The sequence below is a fragment of the Botrytis porri genome (genome assembly GCF_014898465.1).
Source record: "Botrytis porri strain MUCL 3234 chromosome Unknown BPOR_007, whole genome shotgun sequence".
Taxonomy (NCBI): Eukaryota; Fungi; Ascomycota; class Leotiomycetes; order Helotiales; family Sclerotiniaceae; genus Botrytis; species Botrytis porri.
Genome location: NW_024066081.1, coordinates 784,264 through 808,047, shown reverse-complemented (window position 1 = coordinate 808,047; position 23,784 = coordinate 784,264). Strand labels below are relative to the sequence as shown.

The 23,784-nt window shown below is 41.9% G+C and overlaps 8 protein-coding genes across 9 annotated transcripts; 4 read left to right on the top strand and 4 right to left on the bottom strand.

Moving 5' to 3' along the window:
- Positions 1 to 3,195: 3,195 nt before the first annotated feature.
- EAF01_005559 (uncharacterized protein) lies at positions 3,196 to 5,228 on the top strand. The gene is made up of 4 exons (XM_038913813.1): positions 3,196 to 4,207; positions 4,278 to 4,458; positions 4,507 to 4,696; positions 4,751 to 5,228. The coding sequence occupies exons 1-4, from the start codon at positions 3,922 to 3,924 to the stop codon at positions 5,024 to 5,026; spliced, it is 933 nt and encodes a 310-aa protein (XP_038770262.1). The 5' UTR covers positions 3,196 to 3,921; the 3' UTR covers positions 5,027 to 5,228.
- On the bottom strand, positions 5,229 to 6,027 carry EAF01_005558 (uncharacterized protein; the record flags this gene model as incomplete). Its single annotated transcript, XM_038913812.1, has 2 exons — positions 5,229 to 5,821; positions 5,958 to 6,027. 2 exons carry the CDS (start codon positions 6,025 to 6,027, stop codon positions 5,469 to 5,471), a joined length of 423 nt encoding a protein of 140 aa, XP_038770261.1. The 3' UTR covers positions 5,229 to 5,468.
- A 398-nt stretch (positions 6,028 to 6,425) lies between these two features.
- EAF01_005557 (uncharacterized protein) lies at positions 6,426 to 7,548 on the top strand (the record flags this gene model as incomplete). Its single annotated transcript, XM_038913811.1, has 2 exons — positions 6,426 to 6,945; positions 6,995 to 7,548. 2 exons carry the CDS (start codon positions 6,426 to 6,428, stop codon positions 7,546 to 7,548), a joined length of 1,074 nt encoding a protein of 357 aa, XP_038770260.1.
- A 772-nt stretch (positions 7,549 to 8,320) lies between these two features.
- Positions 8,321 to 12,103, top strand: EAF01_005556 (uncharacterized protein; the record flags this gene model as incomplete). The annotated part of the gene is made up of 10 exons (XM_038913810.1): positions 8,321 to 8,386; positions 8,461 to 8,715; positions 8,779 to 9,197; positions 9,246 to 9,459; positions 9,512 to 10,246; positions 10,305 to 10,510; positions 10,565 to 10,657; positions 10,708 to 10,946; positions 10,997 to 11,123; positions 11,176 to 12,103. 10 exons carry the CDS (start codon positions 8,321 to 8,323, stop codon positions 12,101 to 12,103), a joined length of 3,282 nt encoding a protein of 1,093 aa, XP_038770259.1.
- A 2,268-nt stretch (positions 12,104 to 14,371) lies between these two features.
- Positions 14,372 to 14,743, bottom strand: EAF01_005555 (uncharacterized protein; the record flags this gene model as incomplete). Its single annotated transcript, XM_038913809.1, has 1 exon — positions 14,372 to 14,743. The coding sequence occupies one exon, from the start codon at positions 14,741 to 14,743 to the stop codon at positions 14,372 to 14,374; it is 372 nt and encodes a 123-aa protein (XP_038770258.1).
- An 868-nt stretch (positions 14,744 to 15,611) lies between these two features.
- Positions 15,612 to 16,115, top strand: EAF01_005554 (uncharacterized protein; the record flags this gene model as incomplete). The annotated part of the gene is made up of 1 exon (XM_038913808.1): positions 15,612 to 16,115. The coding sequence occupies one exon, from the start codon at positions 15,612 to 15,614 to the stop codon at positions 16,113 to 16,115; it is 504 nt and encodes a 167-aa protein (XP_038770257.1).
- Positions 16,116 to 17,782: 1,667 nt separating this feature from the next.
- EAF01_005553 (uncharacterized protein) lies at positions 17,783 to 18,937 on the bottom strand (the record flags this gene model as incomplete). The annotated part of the gene is made up of 1 exon (XM_038913807.1): positions 17,783 to 18,937. The coding sequence occupies one exon, from the start codon at positions 18,935 to 18,937 to the stop codon at positions 17,783 to 17,785; it is 1,155 nt and encodes a 384-aa protein (XP_038770256.1).
- Positions 18,938 to 20,409: 1,472 nt separating this feature from the next.
- On the bottom strand, positions 20,410 to 23,462 carry EAF01_005552 (uncharacterized protein). Of its 2 annotated transcripts, XM_038913805.1 has the most exons (4): positions 22,295 to 23,462; positions 21,125 to 22,241; positions 21,021 to 21,074; positions 20,410 to 20,861 (listed from the first exon to the last, which is right to left on the bottom strand). In XM_038913805.1, the coding sequence occupies exons 1-4, from the start codon at positions 22,475 to 22,477 to the stop codon at positions 20,659 to 20,661; spliced, it is 1,557 nt and encodes a 518-aa protein (XP_038770254.1). In that variant the 5' UTR covers positions 22,478 to 23,462; the 3' UTR covers positions 20,410 to 20,658. The 2 variants fall into 2 exon arrangements, with proteins under 2 accessions (XP_038770254.1, XP_038770255.1); XM_038913806.1 differs by having other exon boundaries at positions 20,410 to 21,074.
- Between the last annotated feature and the right edge of the window lie 322 nt (positions 23,463 to 23,784).

Here is a 23,784-nt window from a genome sequence, read left to right as displayed (position 1 = left end):
ATAAGAAAAGTCACGAACTTACAGTATGGGGAGAATGGTTAGATTGAGTGGTTAAGACATGAGAATTACCGACCAAAGAATTGGGAACACTTAGCACAGAATTGCTTCTTAACTCAAACCCCAAGCTTTCTTTTAGAAGGAACGATTCAGTTTGACACTTTTCAATTTCCAGACCATCTCGATCGATACGACGATACCGCCGATCCCGATGTTTCAACACAGACAATATTATAGACAATCGACACAGCTTTCTGCAACCCTAAATCTAATGCAAGTAATCAATCCTCCTCGTCCTATTCATCACTAATAATTTATAAGCTTTGATATTTAGCACCATCTTACCTGTTGTATCCTTACAGGAATAAGCTTCACACAGATACAAAGCCTAGAATGTGTCTCAAATCATCCGCGATTTCTAACTGGCACCCGCTGACACCGGGCACTCCGCTATTGTGAATCAGCTCAATATCAAATGCAACCGCCACTTTTCAAATCAATAGGAATTTCCAGCTTGATTCTCGAGAGAAAACTTTATGAAGGTTGGGAGAGGAGGCTTGAGCAGGAAAAAGGAAAGGTAGAACGCGGATGACAGTATTGCAGATGTCTAGAACCTCGTGGAGCCTCCACAAAATATCCGGACTGAGACAAGTCCACTTTTAGAGATGAGTGAGAAGGGTTACTCAGAAAGTTTGACGGTTGTTGCGGAGAATGATACCTACTGCAAGCTTGGTATCATCTCCCCACGCTTTAGGAAAATAGCCACAAAGATGTCCCAGGTGTTCCTATATTTGCGGAAACATGGGAATTGAAGGAAGAGGCTCTGCACTCTCGAATATACCTCATATACTTTTGTAGACGAGAAGAACCATTACATTTCTTTCACCGGTAAGCTCTTCCGCTGCCCGCGAGAATTCTATCGCCAATAAGACCCTTCTCGTCAGTGACGCTACCATTGACAGCAACTCTTTTGTCACCAGAAAGTCTTGTTTTCTCAAATACCGGTTAATATTGAAAAATCAAGTAATGAATATGAAAACCTTTCTAACCACCACTTTGAACAACCAGACTGTAATACTGACAACACGACTCTCAAGTGAAACATTTCGAACATAACGACTGGTTTTGCCGAGTTCAGAGTCAAACAAGAAGTATGAGGGATTAGGTATTCAGCGGACTTAACTTTGGGGCTAAACTCTGAGATTCCACAGGCATTTTCGGGGAAATGGATTTTGAGCACCAAATCAACGAAATGCTAGGCCCCTTCAACCGCGGAACTCGACGTCAAGATTTATATGCATATGCTGCCTTAGGCATTAGTCGGCATTCGAGGAACTGACAGCAGCATTTGCACACTATGCTCGGCTCTTGTCAATATCTTCGAACACATTACCGTTATATTTTTGCACTTTCAAAGAAATGTGGTGCCTTCAAGGAGGGGAACTTGACCCGGAGCAATGATTCGGTTTCGATGAGACTACGGTATCATCTATGTCACACTTTCCATAGAATCGTGGGCTAATGACTTAGTTGAATGCTTAGCGAACGTAGGTTTTGTCGAAGAAGCGCGATTGCTTGTCATGTGTTTGAATGCAGTCATATTAAAGACTATCGGTCGCCATTTTCATCATCTAGTATCAAACATTGCGGAGGCCTACCTTAGTTGAATACAATCCGGCTGTCTCTTCGTCATTTTGGCAGTCTCTTTATGTGCCGGAGAAAGTTGCCTGTTCGGCAAGGGTATGTGGGACAGACAGAGCTAACTACCTAGTAAGGTATCGATGACATGTACTCTCATACCTTGAAATTATAAGGACAAAGCTTCTACTCGTGATCCTATCTCTAACAGAACCACGAGTGCCGTCTTTCTCCTAAGCTGGAGTTGGGAGTAGCTATGCAACTCACATCCCCCCCTCAATCTGACGCATGTAACAAATGCCAAACATTTCTGTGATAAGTCTACGAGGGCGTGTTTGAATTGAGGGCCAGGGTCCGTGCATATGTGTAAATAATGAGGGCCCTCATCAAAAACAAAAACACTCCCTCGTAGACGCTGAATAATGGTCTTTTGAAGAAGCATTTATTAAAGTTCCAATGGTATGAATAATTTTTCCTGATGGGACAGATGGTGATTGGTGTCTTGGCAAAAATTGAGTTTCGTCAAAGCTCTTTGGGGATTTTCTGGAGTCCCCAAGTAGCCCTGAGGGTATCTATCTATCAGCCACACTAAATTTGGAAATGATCTTTCCTGGTGAGTAAGGAATGGGTTTTGGTATGGCAGACCCTCTACATATCGATATTTGCAAGTTTGGAATGCGAGTAAAGGCTTCTCGACATAGAGTAGGATTCAAACAGAGATCATGGTGGCGGGACTCGAGGTGTGTGGGGTGTTTGACGCTGAATGGGGATATTCCGTATGGATGGTCATATTCTGACTGGCAAAAAGCTAGCTGTCGTGGCTGTACTCTGTATACCCCATGGACTTGTCTCTCGTCCCCCGTTACGCTTTTGGGATCAAGCGTCGAGGAGATCATCCAGCGAGTATTTATCGATCTGCAATAATGGATTAGACTTGTTATGGCTCGGTTAGCTGTTTTTCTGGGTAACTGTAGATTGGATACCCTCGAGACCATGTACCTGTTACAGAAAGGACTTGGGTATGTCAAGGGCCTAGATAGTCGGCAAATTTGTCAATTATTCACTCACTAACAGGTGCGATCTGGTAGTCATATACTACTTCCCACCACTTATTACCTAGTAGTTAATAGTAATAAGTCTTCCAGCATTATTACCTGTTATCAAACCACAGGGCACACCACAGGGCAAACCAGAGGGCACACGAGCACACGAGCACACCACTTTCGCAGCAACATATCGGTATCTAACACAAACTTGAGCAAAAGGATCATGTGTGCATGATCTCTACAGCAGACTGTTATTTGGGGGTATCGGCGGTCTCCAGTAAAATGCAATAACCCTGTAGAGACATGCCTTCAAATGCATTGTATCCATAGCTAGTAATGAAGATGCAGGTGCGGATGTAACGGGGAGTTCCAATTTAACTCCTGATTTGCATTTGCCGCTTAATTTCTATGCACAGTGGAGTGGAATAAAAATGCACACTTCACTAACAGCCACGTCAATTAGCTACCTACCTGGTATGTCCTTTGAAGAAAATAAACCACAATTATGTCCTCGTATATATCTATATTTGCTTCTGAATCAATTAATGTGCAGAGCAGGATGTACTTCGTGTGAATATCTTTTATTAGTTGACCTAAATCTTACCTTGCCTGGCTTAAGTTAGACTCATCGGACATTAATAACTTCCTTGGAATTGGCTTACCCAGCTAGACAGACAGACTACGATGCTAGTCACGACTAGGTAGATAAATCACCAAAAATCATCTTTTTTCTCTGGAACGATCAATTTTAGTTGCAATTTACAATTTGAGTTATGAATCTACCAAATCTAGCTCTCGCACAATGCTCATTACTTTAATTCTCCCCAGATTTTAAGGTATTCGGTATTTCCTTCTATTCTTATCAAATCGAACGAACTTGCCTGCCTCCTCCCTCCCTCTTCCATACAAAACCAGATACACATCCACCATACATCCTTTCCTCTTAACCTCACACGACACCACGACTTTCAGCAGAACATCTACCTACCACTCTCCAAACATCCCAAGAGCACCTTAACCGATCCATTCACAGCATGTTCATGAAGAAATTTACTCGTGGTCAATAGCGGCCAAGCTCCAAAGGATAATTTTCACTTGTCAAGAGGATTCCCTTTTTCCAAGTACCAACATACGTCAGAGATCCCTACCTGAAGGATATACTTAGCTCCCTCAAAAAGCAAATATTGTCAAACGACGATCCGTACTCACACCACTTTATAACACTACGACCCTCAATAACATGGCTGATGAATTAGTCGCAAAAATCTCCCGACGTTCGACAAGAATTTTCGCGACAGAACAAGAAGTTATGCAGTCAGGAAACGCAAGTGCCGTAGGCATCACAATGGTCCCTCACGAGGCCAGGTACAGCAGCAGTCAAGATGAGAAAGACAGGGAAAAGGAAAAGGACAAGAAGCATAGAGAGGCTCGAAGCACATCCCACCAAACCCCTCTCAAAAGTGCCGATGTTGGAAAGGATCTTGGTACATTGTTCCCTGCCAAAATCGAAACAATTGCAACACAAGGTAATTGGACTAAACTCATATATATTCATTCTTGTATCTCGGATCATTAGCTAACATGAAGATTGAATAGCAACCAAATCCGTTGACACTACCAAAGCTTTGGCCAAGGAGAAGCAAAAGGATAAAGAGAAGGAGAAGGAGAAGCATGATCTTAACTTTGGTGTCATTGCTCCAAATGCAATTTATCGTAGCAGCTTCCCCCAACAAGAGGACTTTGAGTATCTAGGAACTCTCGGGTTGAAATCTATCGTGTGAGTAATTGCATGACCGAGTTTGATGGCTAGTACTAAGTTCTGAAGCACGCTCGTAAAGAAAGACTTCCCTCCCGAATTTCTCGCATTCATGGAGGCTCATGGCATACGTCATTATGTAATCGAAATGCAAGGAACCAAAAAGGTCGACATTCCCGAGCATATCATGAACCAAATCATGAGAATCTCTCTTGACAAGGAAAATCATCCTTTGTTGATCCATTGCAACCATGGCAAGGTAATCGAGTCTGATCCCTTTTCTGATCGAATTCAAGCTGACCAAAGGTCATAGCATCGCACCGGTTGTGCTGCTGCCATTATTCGTCACGTCTCTGGCTGGAGTGTTGAGTCTATCGTTGAAGAATACAAGGCTTTCGCCGCACCAAAGGCTCGTGATGTCGATATCAAATACATCACTGAGTATCACGTTTCAAGACTCAGTGGTCTCGATCGTAATCAGTCAGTTCAACCAACTGCCCCCAAATCCTTCAAGAAAGCTCGTCCTTTCGCTCTTGCGGTCTTGCTTATCTGGATCTACATGAACTTGATGAGATTTTGGGATCACTAGCTGGATACATGCCAACCAATTCTCTATGGTGTTTGGGTACATTGGGTGGGACTGGTATCTTTTGGGATAGGGCATTAGAAAGACATCGGTTATGCAGTGCGCGTTAAGACCGATGCGATTCGGAGTTTAAAGGGTGGTATTGGATTACGGCCACCGCGCCTCACTTACATACTCAAGTTAGAGTACAGCATTCTTATAATATACTTCCTTGTAATATGTATAAACTTCTAATTCATACCTGACTATACTCTTCATACAAACAACTCTCCAGAAATTCCACGAGAAAGCATAGATTCCAAATCCAATGACCTTGCTGTTGACAATTGACCGCAGAGTGCCATCCCCGCTACTGCCGTTGCTATTTTTCTTTTGATTACCTTTTGAACCCTTTACCCTACATACACAATATGATACAATGCCTTGACCGTTGCTATTCATACACTCAAAGAGTTTTATCCTCATTCTCCCTCTTGCCAAAAGCATATGTGATTCCACCACCCACCAAATTCAAACCTGCAACACCCATTGCAGCACCTCGGACCATACCTCTCGCTCCAAATTTACTTCCAATTCTGGCATACATATTCTTTCCCGATGCTTTCCTTCGGTTTGCTAAGATGAGATAGAGACCAGACCAGGCAGCTGTCAGGCCGGCGGAGTCAATGGCATACCCGGAGAGGTTGAGGTAGGTACTGAAGAGGAAGACGGGGGTGAAGGCTAGGGGAAGAGGTTGGAGAGGGCGAGCATGTAGAGCGGTAGTGAAGGTTGCGAGGAGGACGGGGGGAAGAGGTGAGCCTAGAGTGAGAGATGGGTTAGATTCCTTCTATTCTTGAGGGAACAGGAAATGAATTGGTTATTTGGCAAGCTTTCATGTAAGGGAAAGGGTGTATTCAAATCCGTGGAGGGGTCAATTGAGGGGAATGAAACTCACGGCCCCAATCTTGTGCGTAAGAAATTGTAGTCTTTTTGGCATTTTCAACTGCCTTGTCTTGGTCGGACATCTTCTTTGATTGATAAATTAAGTCGGTATATGAAAAGTATGAAAAGAAAGCTTCAAGTAGATTACAAGATACCGTACTGTGATGTATATTTACATTGATTTGTACATGCGAGCCATCTATACGGGTTCTATGACGATGGTACACAAATAGCTATCACGTGCCTGTATCGTCCCAAAATTCCGGTGTAGAGTACAGTACAGTCCATGCATTAGCGCACGATAGCGAAGAGAAACATTGACAAGCACTTTAGCATCGTGGCCATAACAAACTGCGACACCATCAAGATATAATAATTATTAGCATTTGCGAAGTCTCAAGCTTGATGATAATTGGGACATTGACACGAAAAGACACACTGTTTGATCTGCGATCCTTACAATTCAACAAATAACGGCGCAATGCCGGCTACCACTTCTGGCGCTGATACAAAGGCCAACGGAACCGCAAAATCGCGGGAACACAACCAAGGGAATCAAGACCGCAAATATACAACTGAGCAAAAGGCTGCGGTCATAAGGGTCAGAAGATGTGCGCCCACAGCATTTTACGATATTTTGGGGCTAGAAGAAGTTAAAACGACAGTGACAGAGTCGGAAATTAAAAAGGCCTATAGGAAACTGAGTTTGTTGACTCATCCGGATAAGAATGGGCACGAACACGCAGATGAAGCTTTTAAGATGGTCAGTAGGGCATTCGGGGTTTTGAGCGATAAGGACAAGAAAGCGCAATACGATAGATATGGCGGGGATCCAGATAGTAGATTCGGTGCCGGAGCACCGCAGTCGAATCCCTTCTCAGGATTTTCACAGAGAAGTGCTGGAGGAGGGGCTGCTGCCAGACCTGGTGGGAGATCTATGTGGGAAGAGGAAATCAGTCCGGAAGAGATGTTCACGAGATTTTTTGGAGGAGGAGGTTTTGGTATGATTCCCCAGTCTGGTAAAGTTGATTGGAACTAACAGCTTCTTAGGTGGTGGTGGAATGTTCAATGATCAGCCAGGATTTGTCTTCAACCTGGGTGGTGGACCTGGTATTAGAGTACATCAATTCGGGGGTCCAAGACCAAGGAGGAGGCCGAGAGACCCAAATGCACCGCCAGAAGCACCAGCTTCGTTGACTCAGACCCTTATAAACCTATTACCACTCATACTTCTCTTCGGTCTGCCTATATTGTCGTCACTGTTTTCTGGAGGTGGTTCTAGTGGTCCTTCTATGCGATTCGACAATCCTACGCCGCCGCATACCGTCCACCGAGTCAGCTCAAGAATGAACGTTGACTATTACGTAAACCCTGCTGAGATCAAGGGTTTTAGTGCACATCAGTTCGCACAAATTGACCGAGAAGCGGAGGTTCAATATGTCTCACGATTAAAGGTTGGCTGCGAACAAGAAGTGCAGCAACGAAATCACTTACTTCAGGAAGCACAAGGCTGGTTTAGTAGCGATGTGGATAAGATTCAACGGGCTAGGGACATGCCAATGTCGAGCTGCAAGAAGTTGGAAAGTATGGGTATCAGGAATTAATACTGAATTTGACGTGTACACGTTTATGTAGCGTATTTGCTTTGTAGCAAGGTGTTTGGGCTGGGAACATTATGCAAAAGACTGGATGAATGACTTTATGTGAGGGTCTTTCGTTACAGGTATAATAGAGGACGATTTTCAATATAATACACTGGCCGCAGTCATCTTGGTCAATTTTTGATCACTATCTCGAGACAGCGATATATCACTCTTCACTCGAAACACTCATACGTATATAGAAGGTTTAATTTGCTTTCGAATCCTCTTCTACCTTGTACAATTCCATATTGTTCCTCGGCTCTCTTGTTGTCCATGGAAATGGAATAACATTTCAGCCATATCAGACTAGACTAATATTCCAATTCGTATCGAATCTATGGATGTATCATTTCGGGGTCTCCATACCTACCTAGTAGTAATTTATATACAAGAAAAACATGCAGTTAGGATAAATGTCATTTGTGATTCACGAATAGTCTGGAAAAGATTCTATTGTGAAACTCATAATTGCTTTGCCATTGAATGACAGGTAAAGGCGTGTACGGCATACGACGAAGTACAGTATGAAAAAGTACAGAGGTAGAAGCTTCGAGAGTAACGTAAAATACCCTTGCAAGGGTTCCTCGATTATCAAGCCTGGAGGCTAATCGTAGCACTAACTGATAAAGCCATCCACTCCACAAGGATTACTATCTTTAGCCATAAGAGCATCTTCGATACATCATATACTCATCTTTCCAACACAACATTATCAACATTACAATTTGGTAATATGGCAGATCAACCTCCTCAACCACCCAGTGGGCCAGATGCTCCAGATAAGGAGAAGATGGAGCAGGTAAGAAACCTCTTTTTATATGCTAATATACTTACCAAAGTTCGCCATGGCTAATTTTTGTAACCTTCCCATAGATCCGACGCCGCCGCATGGAGAAGTTAGCTGGTTCCGCATCTTCGAGTTCTGAAAAGATTTCTGGCGCCGGCGCAGAAGCTTCAACATCTCTTCCTACTTCGCAACCACCTGTACCAAAAGATAATGCTTCATCGGCTCAACCAGTTGCTAAATCAGCTATCGATATTAAACCTACGAGCGTCACTCCTACACCAGCTGCTAATCCTTTCGCGAAAGTGGGCGCGCAAGCAAGCTCTACTGAGAAACCATTGTCTGTAAGAACTGATCCTTCTCAAAACGTTCTAGGCAAACGATCCAGAACTGAATCAGACATGCAGACACCTCCTCGCCCAACTCCACCCACTCGCAAAGCTAATCTCGCCGAAGAGTCTTTAGAAGACTACGAAAATCGAATTCTTGCTCATGTCTTTCGAATTACTCTAGATCCCAACCAGCGAACAGATGCCTCGAATCATAAACTAATATTTCTACCTGAATTGAGAAAAGAGCTCGAGGAGGAACATGCGGAGATTAGGCTGTCGGCTGATAAACTTGATGGTGCTCTTATGGAAGCCTGCTCTACCATCCCCCATAGTAAACCTATATTCGAATATCTATTGCCATGTTGGAAACGAATCATAAAAGCTTCAAAGGGGCTGCGGGGTTATGCAGGGCAGAAAGACGCGATTCTCAAGGAAGCTAAACGCTTATGTATGAGCAATTGCATCTTTGCTGCCGAAATGCCGGACATTTTTCAGTTTGTTTTTTGGACCTAGGACGCTTACATCTAGCTAATATTTCCCAGACGAGAGATCAATCTGACTACAGATGTCCTCACCCCTTACTTCTTATTGGAGCCTGGTGAAGATAAAGGCATCTGCCCCGACTTTCTCGAAGAAGCTGTAGCTCGCTTTGCGGAGGATGATATGGCAAAGTCTATGATTGTCAAAGCATTTGTAGGCATGAGTAGTAAACTCTCGAATATGACTATGAATGACGTTTACAAGCCCTACGTTCATGTAAGAGTTATAGAGCCGAAAAATCAGCTTTTGGAACTGATGTTACTCGTAGGCTTTCAAATTACTTACGCAATTCAACCCGATCACCACAGCTATTGCCGAATCCCCGCTATTCCAAATGGCTGTCTCAGCGAATACCATTGAAAAGTACACACTACTTGGTCCTTTCTTCAGGATATCACCTTTACAACAGGAAGTGACCAGGGAATACTTTAATGCGCCCAAGACGATAGATAGACGACATATTGCCACATCTCAAGATGCGTTACGATTGACCTTGCAAACCCATCAAAAAGATTTACTTGATATTATCAACCACTTTGTTCGAGCAAGTCCAATAGCTAAAAGCAAAACCTTGGATTGGTTTGCCTACATTGTAAATCAAAATCACAAGCGTCGGGCACTTCAGGTGGACCCAAAAGAAGTATCTTCTGATGGTTTTATGCATAATGTCACTGTTGTTTTAGATGGTCTTTGCGAGCCATTCATGGATACCACATTCTCGAAGATCTCGAAGATTGATATCGATTATCTACGACGTGCGCCTCGTGTAGATATCAAGGACGAGACCAAACTGAACGCTGATGAGAAGGCTTCCGAAACGTATTATGAGGCAACTGTTGAAGGCACTTCTAATTTCATCTCTGAAGTCTTCTTTCTGACGCTGGCTGCTCATCATTATGGTAGTGAAGCTCTTAATGCCACACATAAGAGTCTGGAGAAGGATATCAAGTATATTCAAAAGCAATTGACTGCCATTGAAGCAGAACGTGTAAAAGTGGCACGGGTAAGTCAAACAATCAAGGTCTGGGTTTCCTTACGTTCACATCACTAATTAAATCCAGGATCCTCGGGCTGTTGTTGTACTTGATATGAGAATCAAGAGAATCAATGAGGTCTTAGAAAATGCGATGTCGAAGAGAATGGCCATTGAAGGTGTTCTGTCTGACAAACCTATGCAAGCAAAATCTTTGATTTTCATGAGATACGTTACTGTCTGGCTTTTGAGAATCGCTACGGAGTCCAATTATACTCCTAGCCAAACCATTAAGTATGATTATAAATCTTCTAGAGATTTCTTTCATGGGTAACTGACACAAATTAGGTTACCATTACCATCGACACCCCCTACCGCTTTTGATTATCTTCCAGAATACGTTTTAGAGGATATCATTACCAATTTTAATTTTATCATTAGGTTAGTCTCTCCATTCTTTCACTCTTGGGAAATGACTAAATTTGTTGTAGATTCATTCCTGATGTTATGATTTCAGCTGTTGGCGATGAGATCATTGCACTCAGTATTACTTTCTTGACAAATTCCGAGTATATCAAGAACCCATACTTGAAAGCAAAACTCGTATCTTTACTTTTTGCTGGTACATGGCCAGTGTATCATCGCACCAAAGGTGTATTGGGTGATGTTTTAATGGGATCGAAATTCGCTAATGACCACTTGCTTCACGCATTACTGAAGTTCTACATTGGTAAGTTTATGATTCAAATGATGTTCTTCAATCGTACTAATTGTTCTTAGAATGTGAATCTACTGGAGCACACACTCAATTTTACGACAAATTTAATATTCGATACGAGATCTTTCAAGTCATCAAATGTGTATGGCCGAATGATATTTACCGACAGCGTTTATCACAAGAGAGCAAGTATGTATAGCCTGATAATATGATGATTTGAAAATGTACTAATATAACTCAGGACTAATACGGACTTTTTCTTGCGATTCGTCAACCTTCTACTGAATGATGCCACTTTTGTTCTTGATGAGGCTCTTACAAAGTTTCCAAAGATTCATGACCTTCAGGTTGAACTCAGAAAAGAGGCAGAACAATCAACAATGACTGCCGAGGAGCGAGAGCAGAAAGAAACTGCATTACGCGAGGCGGAAGGTCAAGCGCAATCCTACATGCAATTGACCAATGAGACTCTCGCTATGATGAAGTTGTTCTCTTCCACCTTGAGTGCCTCCTTCACCATGAAGGAAATTGTTAATCGTGTAGCAGCAATGCTGAATTATACACTTGATACCATCACTGGGAGTAAATCAACCAACTTGAAGGTTGAGAACCTGGAAAAGTACCAATTCAGACCAAGAGCTTTCCTTAGCGATTTCGTGGAAATCTATATTAATCTCGGAGTTCATGAACCATTTGTGGAAGCTGTGGCTAGAGATGGTCGCTCATACAAACCAGAGAATTTTGATAGCGCTTCTCGAATTTTGACACGTTACGGACTCAAATCAGCGGAAGATCTCAACGCCTGGGAACGTCTCAAGACTCGATTTAAGATTGCCAAAGAGATTGAGGATCAAGATGAACAAGATTTGGGAGAAATACCGGATGAATTCTTGGATCCAATTTCAGCAGATCTCATGGAAGATCCAGTTATGCTACCTACTAGCAAAGAGGTTGTTGATAGGGGCACGATCAGTGCTTTATTATTGGGTGATCAAAGAGATCCATATAATCGGGATCCGTTGAAAATTGAGGATGTGATTCCAGTTCCGGAATTGGCAGAAAAGATCAGGCTCTGGAAAGAAGAGATCAAGGACAGAAAAAGAGCCGAGCGAGCTGCTGCCGCTGCGGCGGATGCAGCTCCTCAAGATCCGATGGATCTCTCAGCATAGTGCCACTGCATCTTTGTCAATATAATGTAAAGCGATGGGAAAAGGAGAACTGCAATACACAATGGGCATAAATTGGGGTTATATTTTCTATTGTAATTCTGCCCATCTGGGAAGGCGTATTGAGTTTGGGAAAGGATCTTGGAGAGGAAATCCATACAAAGAATGAGGCAAAGATTAAGGAAGGAATAAATAAATGATTGCGTTGTTAACCGATTATTATGGTTATAAATGCGAAGAAATGATTGAATTGGGGATGGTCCTAAAGCGGAGTTTGCACTCATGAATGTATAGAGGATGAATCTTACTACCTAGTTCGTATAGAATGTGGGTCAGCGAATGAAATACAGCATTTACGTAGGAATAGAATGAACACACTTTCGAGATATGAGATGTTAGATGCATGATATAGGATATAAGACAGTGGCGTGAGTGAAGCTGAGCTGGGGTATTGGTTCCATGTGAAGTAAAGTTTACCTAATTGGTGTAGTAGAGCTGTGATAGGGTACATGAGGTAGAAACTAACGTTGGGGCTTATGATAATTAGAAATTTTTTGGTTTAATACCGTAATATGAATAAGTGAAATGTTGAATGCTGAATGCTCAATGTAAGTTTGAAGAATTTGCAGGAGTAACCCCTTTTTAGCTCGCGTATTCTTTTTGGGGATTAGGTGTGTGGGGTTCGGGGTAGGAATTCTTCTTCTTTTCTTTTTGTGTTTTGGTGGGGATTCATGGGGAGGGATGGGGATGGGGAGAGATTGATGGAGAGATGGAGATACGTTGGGGATAAGTTCGGGATATTGATGAAGTTGAGAGGATTTATTTGAGTTCGGTATGAGTTGAGTATGAGTTTCGTTTGGATGTGTTTAGTTTGAATTTGTCATTCGGAGAGAGTAGCTGGTGAGGAGAGGAGAAAAGGTTAGTGAGGAGGGACGACTGGTGAGGAGAGAAGAGGAGAAGATTGATGGGAGAACAACTTTGACAAGATAGGTTTTTATTTGAGAGGAGTTCTTTTTTATATCTGATTTGGAAAATTACTCTCATGCCCCTTGAACATTATTTAATTACATTCATATTCTAAAAATCATATTTGTTTTATTTTTATTCTTATATCCTTTGGATTCTATGTAAATTCTCGAATAGAATCTGTCTTGAGTGTATAGATTTTGGCCTGTATTAACGTGAAATATATTTTATATATATGAAATTAGAAGGAGAAGGAGTGGTTAAAATTGTATGAACCAGGGTTGAATGAATGACCTTGAGTCATTCATAGCCTATATCAAAGGAGCTAGTCTCCCAGCAAGGTCTATTTAAAGCCTGCTTCTTCCTTTGATTAGCTAGCTCTTTAGACAGAATACAAATTGACATTCAGAGCCTACAATATGAATTCTACGTCATCCGTATCCTTCTCAAACCAATAAGAATCCTATCCTCTTTTTATAGAATTTACTCTCAAGTGGTTAGGATCTACTCTCCTGCTATAAAATCTATTCCTTCTTTGTTATAGAATCTAGTCTATAATGATTAGAATCTACTCTGCTACTGTACAGTCCATTCTTTCTTTTCATTAGAGAATTTAGTTTAAAATGGTTGAATATGACCAAAATAAATATAATCTATTACGAGTAAGATATAAGGGGTATAAAAGTAAATTACCTCTCAATTTTAGAATATTAGAGTAATAAAATCACTTTGAAGGTTATAAGAGTAATTTACCGTTATTTTTATTACTATATATCTAATGATTCTTCTCGAGGAAGATAAATCCAACGCGTGTAAATGTGATGATAAAGGCTGTTCAGAATGGCTAAGCGATAAAAGTAAAAAGGAATTACAAAAGAAAGGAAAGGAAATCCAATACTATATACCTTCCAAAATAGTCATGAGGAAATGAGAAAAGAAAGAGAGAGGAAGAAATTAGAAGATATTATAGGTGAAAAAAAATTAAAAAAATTCAACGTTACATCATGAATAGTTCCTGATTAATCTAAGATGTACAAGAGAGTATAAGGAATGAAAGAAAGGAAAATAAATACAATGCAAACGAGTAGTCTAACCTGGGTATCCAATATTGAAATGGAGAAGTGATCTCTTGATGTCGTATCTGGGGAGAATCGAGGTGTACGGCGAATATGGGAATAGTTAAGAGAGGTTTGATGAGTTATGAAGACTGTGCTGAGGTTCATGAAGTAGTGGTACGCATATTTCTACCATGCAGTCTGACAGACAGTTAGACGGGGTAGACGAGAGGAGAAACAAGCGAGGAGCTTAGCGCTGAGGCGAAGGATGCGGAGCTCTAGGTGCCGGTGGTGACTGCGACGATCTACCCCAACTCGGTGAACGTTTCCTCCTATTTTCCGCAGCCATAGTACGATCCTGCTCATCCAAAATGTCCATTTGGATATTAACCTCGTGGAATCGAAGGCGAAGATTAGCGTGTCTCTGCTTCAATGCTATGGTTGCGTCGCAGTTGGGATCCATGCCAGCTTCGAAATTTGCAGCGATCAATGCTTCGATAAGGTCCATGCGATCTCTGATTCGGAGCTTCTCGGCATCGCATTCGTCGGCGTTCATCTCAGAGATGGGGATCTCAGAGGCTGCATCGTAGACTGGGTCGGAGAAGCCGTCGAAACTGGGCATTTTGGATGGTGGGTTGAGTGTCTGGGGATCGGGGTTTCTAGGTGGATGATGGGCGTTTGAGAATGAGGTTTGGATAGAATTGAAAGTTTCGAAATGTTTGGAGCCGATTATTCGGGGTAGACGTTTAGATTGAGATATTCAAGGAGAAGATCGCAGGAATTTTCAAAGTAAGCTTTGAAGTGAGAGATTCCGGTTAGTGTTGATTCAGTTGGACTTATAGAACTAGATGATCGATATCGATACTTATCAAGAAAAGATCTCTCCGAAGGGGGTATCAGAAACTATTTATGCTCTTTTAGACATAGTCATCCTCCCTCGATGACTACCATATCTATCGCATATTCTGGAGTCATAATAGTATAGATATATGAGTGGAAATATATCTCGTTGAAAAAATAGGTTTCTATGTGGTATATGGGGATTTTTGACGGATTTGAAGGGTGCCATGTGGTAAAAGGGGTAGCTCGCGTGGAGAACTCGTGGGGAACTCGTGGGTGTGGGGTATATGAAGGGGTAGGGCTATGATTCTTCGGAGGTGACGGGCTTTTGTTAGAGTTATTTTGGGAAGCGGGTATTGAGATTGGGTCATATAAGTAGATGGAGTCATAAGTATGAGAATTGAAGGTGTGATGTTTGTGTTTTGATGTTATTTTCTACTGAGAGAAAATGTTATGGAATCATGAGGATACATTCAGCAAGGTAGTGCTCAAATTGTGAATGTATCATGCTGTGAAGTTGATTCACCGGTGAGAGCCGATTTGATACTCTGAATGTTCTTCATGTTAACCATTCCCAATTTCAATACTATGGAAAAGATTATTCACAGTGTAGCTGCAAGAGTCAAAGATACATCCAATACTCTATAAAGATGTCTCTATCCCTCAATCTCCATCCCCAAGTCCTACAGCAATACAAATCTACAACCAGAAATACAAAATCCAATCACCTAACCAACCAAAGCACCTCCACCGCAACAAAACAAAACAAGATGATCCCCTTTTCCCGTCCCCCCACCACCCACATCCCATCCACCTCTCTCCCCCACACAGTCCAACCCTTCCCCATCTTCCAGCGCTTCTGCGACTCCAACATCTACAGCAGCAAGCAACTCCGCACTCTCTGGACCAGCGCTCAACAATCCCAAAACATGAATGAAATGAACCGTGTGGCGGTATGGATCCAACATCATTATACCATTCTCAATCAATACCGAGTTCGGATTTTAGAATATACGATTAGAGAACATGGTGTAGATGAGGGAGTGAGAAATCAGTTGAGAAGAAATCTTTGGGAGGAATATGAGAGGATGGGGACGACGATGGTGGAGGCTGAGAGGTTTTTGAGAAGGTGCGGGAGGTTTGGTACGGTTTAGTTTTGGGGGTTGAGGATCGAGGGTGTGGAATGGGGGATAGGAAGGGTGGTTTTGGAGAGATATAGATACAGAGAATCAATAGACTTGGTTAGTAGTGAAGCACACATGTTGTGTTGAGCATCTCTACAAACATAGGCATAGGGAATAATAACATCAAGATATCAATATTACCCACACTATCTTCACACTTGTGATCACCAATATCATATATTAAGATTATAGACTCGAACTCAATAAGTCTAGCTTCAGTGATAACTTCTTGGAGTATATAACGATAGTAAAGTGTTCATATCTAAGCTATAATCTACACCAGCAATCCTGAGCAAGATATCATTGGTCCAGTGCTTTAAGCGAGCGAATCAAATTCTCCCGCCGTCACTACAGCATTAGAGTCAAAGGCAACAGAGTCAATCTTATATGAGAAATCGGGTAACTCGTCCTTTTCTCTTTTGTTCTCTGTACACCCCGATCCTTTATCGGCTTTCCGAAATTCCATGAAGAAAAGTACATTATAATGTATTCTCCTCCAAGAAAATCCACAATTGTGAGCTCACTCAAGTTTTCAAAGAAGGATCAACGTTATAGAGAAAGGCTATGTCTTTGCGCTGAGATCCTATAGTAACTATACTCTATTCGCAGTATCTTTATTTATCTTCTCGCTAGAAGTATATTTCGGCCCTTGGACACAAATTGTTGGAATCATTCAAAACAAAAGCGGTGGGAATACTATAACTCAAGTAATCACTCCAAGGGGGCTAAGTTATCACTCACCCACTCACGAAAAAGCATGGAAATGAGCATACAGTGAACGAGATAGATAAAGATACTTACAATCTACGATTAAAATCTCTCGTGACAGCTATTCAGCATAGCAAGCCGTCAAGGCCCCATCAAAAGTAATGTAATCTTATATAAAACGACGGAGAAGCAACGATATCCATGTCGAGGAATCTTAGTCACTCTAATATATAACATTATTGATAACTCAAAAGTCCAAGAAAAATGAGAATAAAAAGATCCTTTTTCTATGTTTAACAAAAGATGTGTATCACCAATTCACTAGCATGATTCGAGTCTATTTATATCCTAAGCTATTACAACAGAGTCATCTGAGCAATACCTATATATCGAGTCACATCAAGAGCTTCCAAGTCATGAACACAATAATCTTTCCCCAAATTCCTAACAGCCACGCATAAAGAAACACGCATTTTCCTTGGAAGATTCGACACCACATTCTCAGTTCGTCGAATTCCATATCATTATCATATGAATAAATCCTCTATATAAAATGCTCTGGCGACCTCACAGACGTCCAAATCCAGTACCGTGAACATCATTAAAAAAATCACATGTATATCAAACAAGCCGATATGAAACAATGACCTCCTTAGACTGGAAGAAGTATGTTGAATATAAAAATCTCGCTCGCAAGTTGCTATTGATTTTTCTCCACCATGAACACTATACCCATACCACCCCCAAAACCCCCACAAACCCAAAAATAGACCAAACCAACTAATACCCAAACCCACTCCAAAAAACCTCCCTTCAAAAATCCATTCTAGTCCTAAAGAAAGTAAACCCCACCTCGCAAACCTTCACTAATAACGCAATCCTCAAACTATCACATCCATCCATCGGTCCCCCCTTCCGCAATCTCCCTCCTAATCATCAGCAACATGATTCAACTTCTCCTCAACGTCCGATATCTCTTTCTCCAACTTCTCCAATTTCCTCTCCAATTTCTTCCCCCGATCATCCTTCACCTTCTTAGCAAACGCCACTGCCCTTTCTCTCGCTCTCTTCCTACTCTCTTCCTCCCTACCACTCAATTCTGCTTTCGCCATTTTCTGATGAGTTTTTTTCGCCACGTACCTCGTCTCTTCTTCTGTAAACTTCTTTTGATATCGTGCCTCTTCCTCCGCTTTTCTTGCTTGTTTATCAGCTATCTTCCGTTGCATATCTCGATCTCTTGCCGCTTTCTCTCTCTTTTTCCTTGTTTCGAATGCGTTCTTTTCCTCTTCAATTCGCTCCTCTTCCTTCCTCTCTTTTTCTAATTTTGCCAACCTCTCCCTTTCCTTAAAAGCCGCTGCCGCTCTAATACTCTGCTCTTTTCTCTTCTTTTCCTGTAAAATCCTTCTCTGCTTCTCCTCTTCAGCCTTTTCCCTCTTCTTTGCCTCCTTCTCACTTCTGATTCTTTCCTTCTCAGCTTTTTGCTGCATCAAAAATTGGTTCCTTTCCAATTCCTCTCTCTTCCCATTCTCCCTTCTCTCAGCGACCTTCCTAGTCATCTCCATTCCTTCCTCCTGCCGCGTCTTCCGAGCATTTGCCTCTTCTTCCAATTCTTTCAACGTGTCATCTACCCCATCAAACCTAAGCTTCAACGAAGGATTCCTACATGCATCTGGAGAGGCAACCATATCTAATCCCCGCCTGTAGTTTGCAATCCTCGATAGCATATCATCAGGATCAATTTCTCCATCACCCCATTCTTGACGTGTATGTGCTAAATTGTCTTCCAGATGTTGCATATGTGAACTTATCCTCTCAAACACGTCATGCGGCAGATGGTGAGTAGATGTACGAGGGCCAGTAGAGCGATGTTCTTCCCTAATTTTGCTGCCACCGTCGGATAATCTAGCGCCATGCGAATCCGACTCGACATCAATTGGCCCAAGATGAATTGATTCAGGCCTAGATCTTGACGAAATAAAGGATGCAGAACTAGGTGGGCGAGGCGCGACTGCATGGTGGACCGAGACAGGTCTCCTACTAGCTCGACTACCAGCTCGACTACCAGCTGCAGATCTTATCGACATGACTATATTTTATAAACAGGTAATATTGTTGAATGCAAGTGTAAAGGAATCCGAGATTACCGACTGTAGGACTGAGATTCGAAGTTTCGCGGAATAGGGGTAGAATTTTTCTCTTCTGAAAACAACAAATAATGGAATAGAGGTGACAGGACAGGATGCGATACGATGTGCCGCGATGCAGTTCAAATCGACGTGAAATAAAGCCCAGGGATGTGAGGCCAAGCAAAGCAATGGAAAGCGTAGAGAGTATGAGAAAAAGAATGCAAGAGGTGCAAAGCAAGCCAGTCCAACGTTTCCGCAAGCTAAGTTTGATTCTAAAAACTATTTTATATGGTCATCAACATCAACATTAATATCAAATCGCGAAAGTGTCAATGTGTGTACTAAAGCAAAGAAACACACAACAAGAGAAGTGCACACTCCGCACTAAATATTCACTCTCCACCTCCACTCACACCTACCAACTCATATAATAATAATGCGGCATAATCATTAATACCAGTGACTTGACCATGATTTCTAACCATCCTCATCCTAGCTCAACGAGTCACATCACAAACGGTGAGCGAGCGAATGAGTGAGTCTTGACAAGATCAATTACTCACGCAGGGTTGTAATTTCGATTTGTAGATCAGGTGGAAAGATATGAACTGATACTGTATGACTGAAAAACAAAAAAGCTCTAGGGTGATATAAACCACATAACATAAGAACAATGTTTATAAAAAGAATCCCCCGACTTTTATACGATATTTAAAAGGTATCCAAAATCGACCTCAAACGACACCTGATGAGTTATTAGGACAACTAACATTCCAAAACTTTTTGGACATGATATGAAATAATAGTGCAACCAGAAAAGACAATCATTTCTGATCCTACACTTATGAGAGTAACGCCTACTGACCTACCCCATCAACCCAACATCACAATGCACGCTACATCTTCCTCAGATACCCAAATACCAACACAAACTTCGAAGATCCATCTTTCCATCATCCATCTATCTACACCACAGCCTCCAGTAGCTTAGTATCGCGATAGATAGATAAATAAATAAAATCCCACGCCAGCCAGCCAGCCAGACAGAAAGACAGACAGACAGAACCAAGCTCAAAACTCAAATCCAAGAGAAACAATAGAATCTCACTAGAGACGATCAAGGAATGACTCAATTGTTGTATTGAATTATGGAACAACCAAAAAACAGTCTACTCCCATATGGATTTTTACGTCCTCACTTTCGATTAATAGTCCTCTTCCTCAGGATTATTAGATCGTAATCTTCAGAACACATAGACCAATCCTCCCGTTCTTGCTTCCACGTTTATGAACTTTCTTTTGGCATCTTCCTATTGAAGCCATGCATTTTTTCCACTCGGGATATATCATACTCACTTCTGGACAAGAATATCGGGAAAAAACAAAAGCAAAACAAAACATACCTAATGTCAACGTATACACTTCAGTCGCAAATAAACCATATAGATTGCATCATAATCAGCATACCCGGAAGAAATCTTGTTTATTTTGAATCCTCTCTATGTAAAATTGACTTTTATTCAATTCAGTCATTGTCGTGCCATAATTGCAAACCCATGCTCCATATGCTATGCTATGCTATGCCATACTATGCTGTCCGATTTCTTACAAAAAATATAAAATCAAGTGCTCCGGATTGATCTCTCCATATTTTAGAAAGACTTGGGTATCATTTTTGACTAAAAAAGAAGAGTTGTTGCAATGATGACGAAAGCAGTCATCAAAGAAGAGTATTTATTAATCTGGTTCCCACTCGAAGTTTGAGTGGCAGTAGCAGTCACAGATGATGACGCCGACACAGTTGTCCCAGGAGACTGAGCGCTAGGTGAGGCTGATGCTCCCGGGAGTAAAGGATTCAAGGTTCCTGTTTGAACAGCAGAAACTAGGGAGTGTGTGTTAGATAAAAATTCAGAAGCAGAAGTGGTAACTGTGGATCCAGAGCCAGAAAGAACGACGCTGGTAGAATCGACAATGGAAGTGCTAGTTCTATCTACGGGTTCTTGTGCAGTAGGGGTAGGAGTAAGAGTAGAGGTAAGCCCACCAGAAGAAGACGTCGATGTTGCCGAGGATGTAACAGCTTTCTTCTGCGCCAAACCTATAATTATTAGTACATGTAGCAGAAATTGAGGCGTAAAATAAACTTACCAACACGATCTTGATCAACGTCAAACAAGGCATACACGTTCTTAAAGAAGGTATCGCCAATTAACCACGAGTTTGTGTCAACCACAGCCACAGCATAGACATTACTTGTACACACCCCATCCACCGAAGGCCCTACCCAATCTACAGAAGAAACATCATAGGAAACTCCAGAGAAGGTAAAGGAGATAGATGTGGTGGTAGAACAAGGTACTGTCCATGTGTTATTGTCTGTGGTAACAGCATCGGGTACAAGTGCATGAAATGCTATCACATCTGTTGGTTGCCCAAAAATATAAGATGTTCCACTATCGAGGTAGCCCAGTCTCCCGGTAGTACTAAGTTGAGTATTGCCAACTCCCACCTTATCAAGAGGAAGTGCCCAATGATTTGGACCGTTTTTTGCGACACTTGTATAACTTAGATCACCACTATACCGTGAAGTATCTGGAGCACCGAAGTTAATTTCTCCAGTATTCGTACCATCCGAGGCACGGTTCAAGTCCATTCCAAATACATTGGCCTTGAGAGACTTCGAGCTAACAACGGTCTGTAAGAAATTGGGAACCGGACCAGTCTGTTGGGATAGCCCTAGAATGCCGGAGAACGGGAAAGAGTTGAACTGATCACTAGTTTTATTGGCAATACCTAGAGTCAAAGGAAGACTCATGCCAGCAAAATTGATCGTGTCGGTAGCATATGTTCCAGTAACATGACCGGATCCGTACGCAATATCCAAATCCATATTGACCGCTTTGTAAGTCGAAGAATCTGCTGCACCGAAGGAAGCACGAGTCTTGCATGCACTAGAGGTGCAATCGGGACCCATAACCCAACTTGTTCCCGCTCCTGTATCGAGCAACATCAACAGAGGATCATTCTTGCTCCCTAGTTCCACCTGAGCAAAATAAGAGAAATCAGTTCCGGTCTGCAGAATTCCTGCGCTGTTCGTCTGTGAAGGAGTTGCTGCAGTTTGAATCGATAATGATGTGTCGTCATATTTCACAAGATTGGATCCACGCTCTTCGACTTTAGTAGCTTTAAGTCCCGTTCCAGGGTTATATTTGCGAATAAGTCGATCTGTTAGCTCGCGAATCTGAACATCTCTGGGTTTATTGGTCTTATAATAATGAGTTAGCAAAAGCAAATCAAATCGAACCATCTTCAACTTACAGATGGGAGCGTTTGGAAAAGCTTGAGTACAACATTGTTCTCACGACTTTTCCCGCTTCTCTCGGATGTATCTGGGAGAGACTTGTATGATTGGCGCCTCCATTCTGGGACAAAAGGGTAAAATGCTATGGAAAATTGGAAGAGAGCAAATAATGCGAGCAAGACGAAATTGAAGGACCACATGATTGGTAAGAGAATAAAGTATCTTCAGGAAGTGGGGGTCTCAAAGTCAGCCAAGGGCCAAACACACAAGTCGAACTCTCAAGTGATGAATGTCGAATGTAATGCAGAACTTTGAGGAATTAGGTATGTTGTGAAGGTCAATTTCCAACGAGGTATGGCATGTAATCAATTGAGCGTGGTAGATCCGAATGTCTGGAGATCTAGACCGTGAATATTTGGTGAAGAAGAAAAGAGTGTCCTCGAGGGAGAGTTCGAACCAGGTATTGTCTCTTTGGTACGATCAAATGATTTGGATCGTATCATTCACTGACAGGTAAATTTGAGGTGAGCCTGACTGGGAGTACCGGACCCTCTGGATTCTTGTTTGATATTAGATATTATGATTGTCGTGTGATAGTAGATGTGGAAAATTAAAAAACGCCAAGCTGGTCAAAGACAGTGAAGCCGTCAACTGTGCTTGTTACGATTTGAATATGTACGAGAGTGTAGAAGAAGAAAATGAGACCAAAGTCGTGAATGCCAATTGTGAGATTCGTATGGCAGTTTGAAGATAAGAAAAAAGATGTCCCCTCCAAAGAAGTTTGAATATGATCCAATCTTATGAAACACAAAAAGGAAAGCCCGGAGTTGTGAAGATGTGGTGAGATAAGGAAGAGGGAGATGTAGATGTAGATGTAGATGTACGGTAGTAGAGAGGTAGGGGAGGGGAGGAGAGGAGAGGAGAGAGTTTAAAAAGAAAGTATGAAAGTATGGAGGTAGGAAAGAAGAGGTTGCATTGCTTGGGCTTGGCTTGCTTGATTTGCTCTTTTGATTTGCTCTTGACCACTAGGGATCTAGGAGATCAGGAAATCAGGAAATCAGAATAATCAGGAAATCAGGAAATCAGAAAACCTCTAAATCTAACTAGGAATTGAAGAATTGAAGAATTGAGGAATTGAGGAATTGCATATTTCAACGTGGAGGGAGCTCTTGCCTTGCTACTCTCACTAGCGTCTGTTCCTCGTGGGAAACTGTAGGCTAAAGTCCCATTAGGTCAAGCTTACTTATCCAATTGGCGATCATTAATCTCTGCTGCTCCAATTAGTTCCAGCTTTTAACTGATTCAAGACCCTTTCCTGTGCTATTCCCCCTCCCTATGCACTCTTTTGGACACTTTTTAATACGATGTATTTCTTTCAATCAGGGGTCAAAGATCTACTTGCTCAAGACTCAAGAGACTGAGATACTGAGAGGCTAACGATATACTTTATTGTGAGTGGTTGCCAACCGCATCGGTGGCCTTCAAAACTGCATTGACAGTCTAGGGC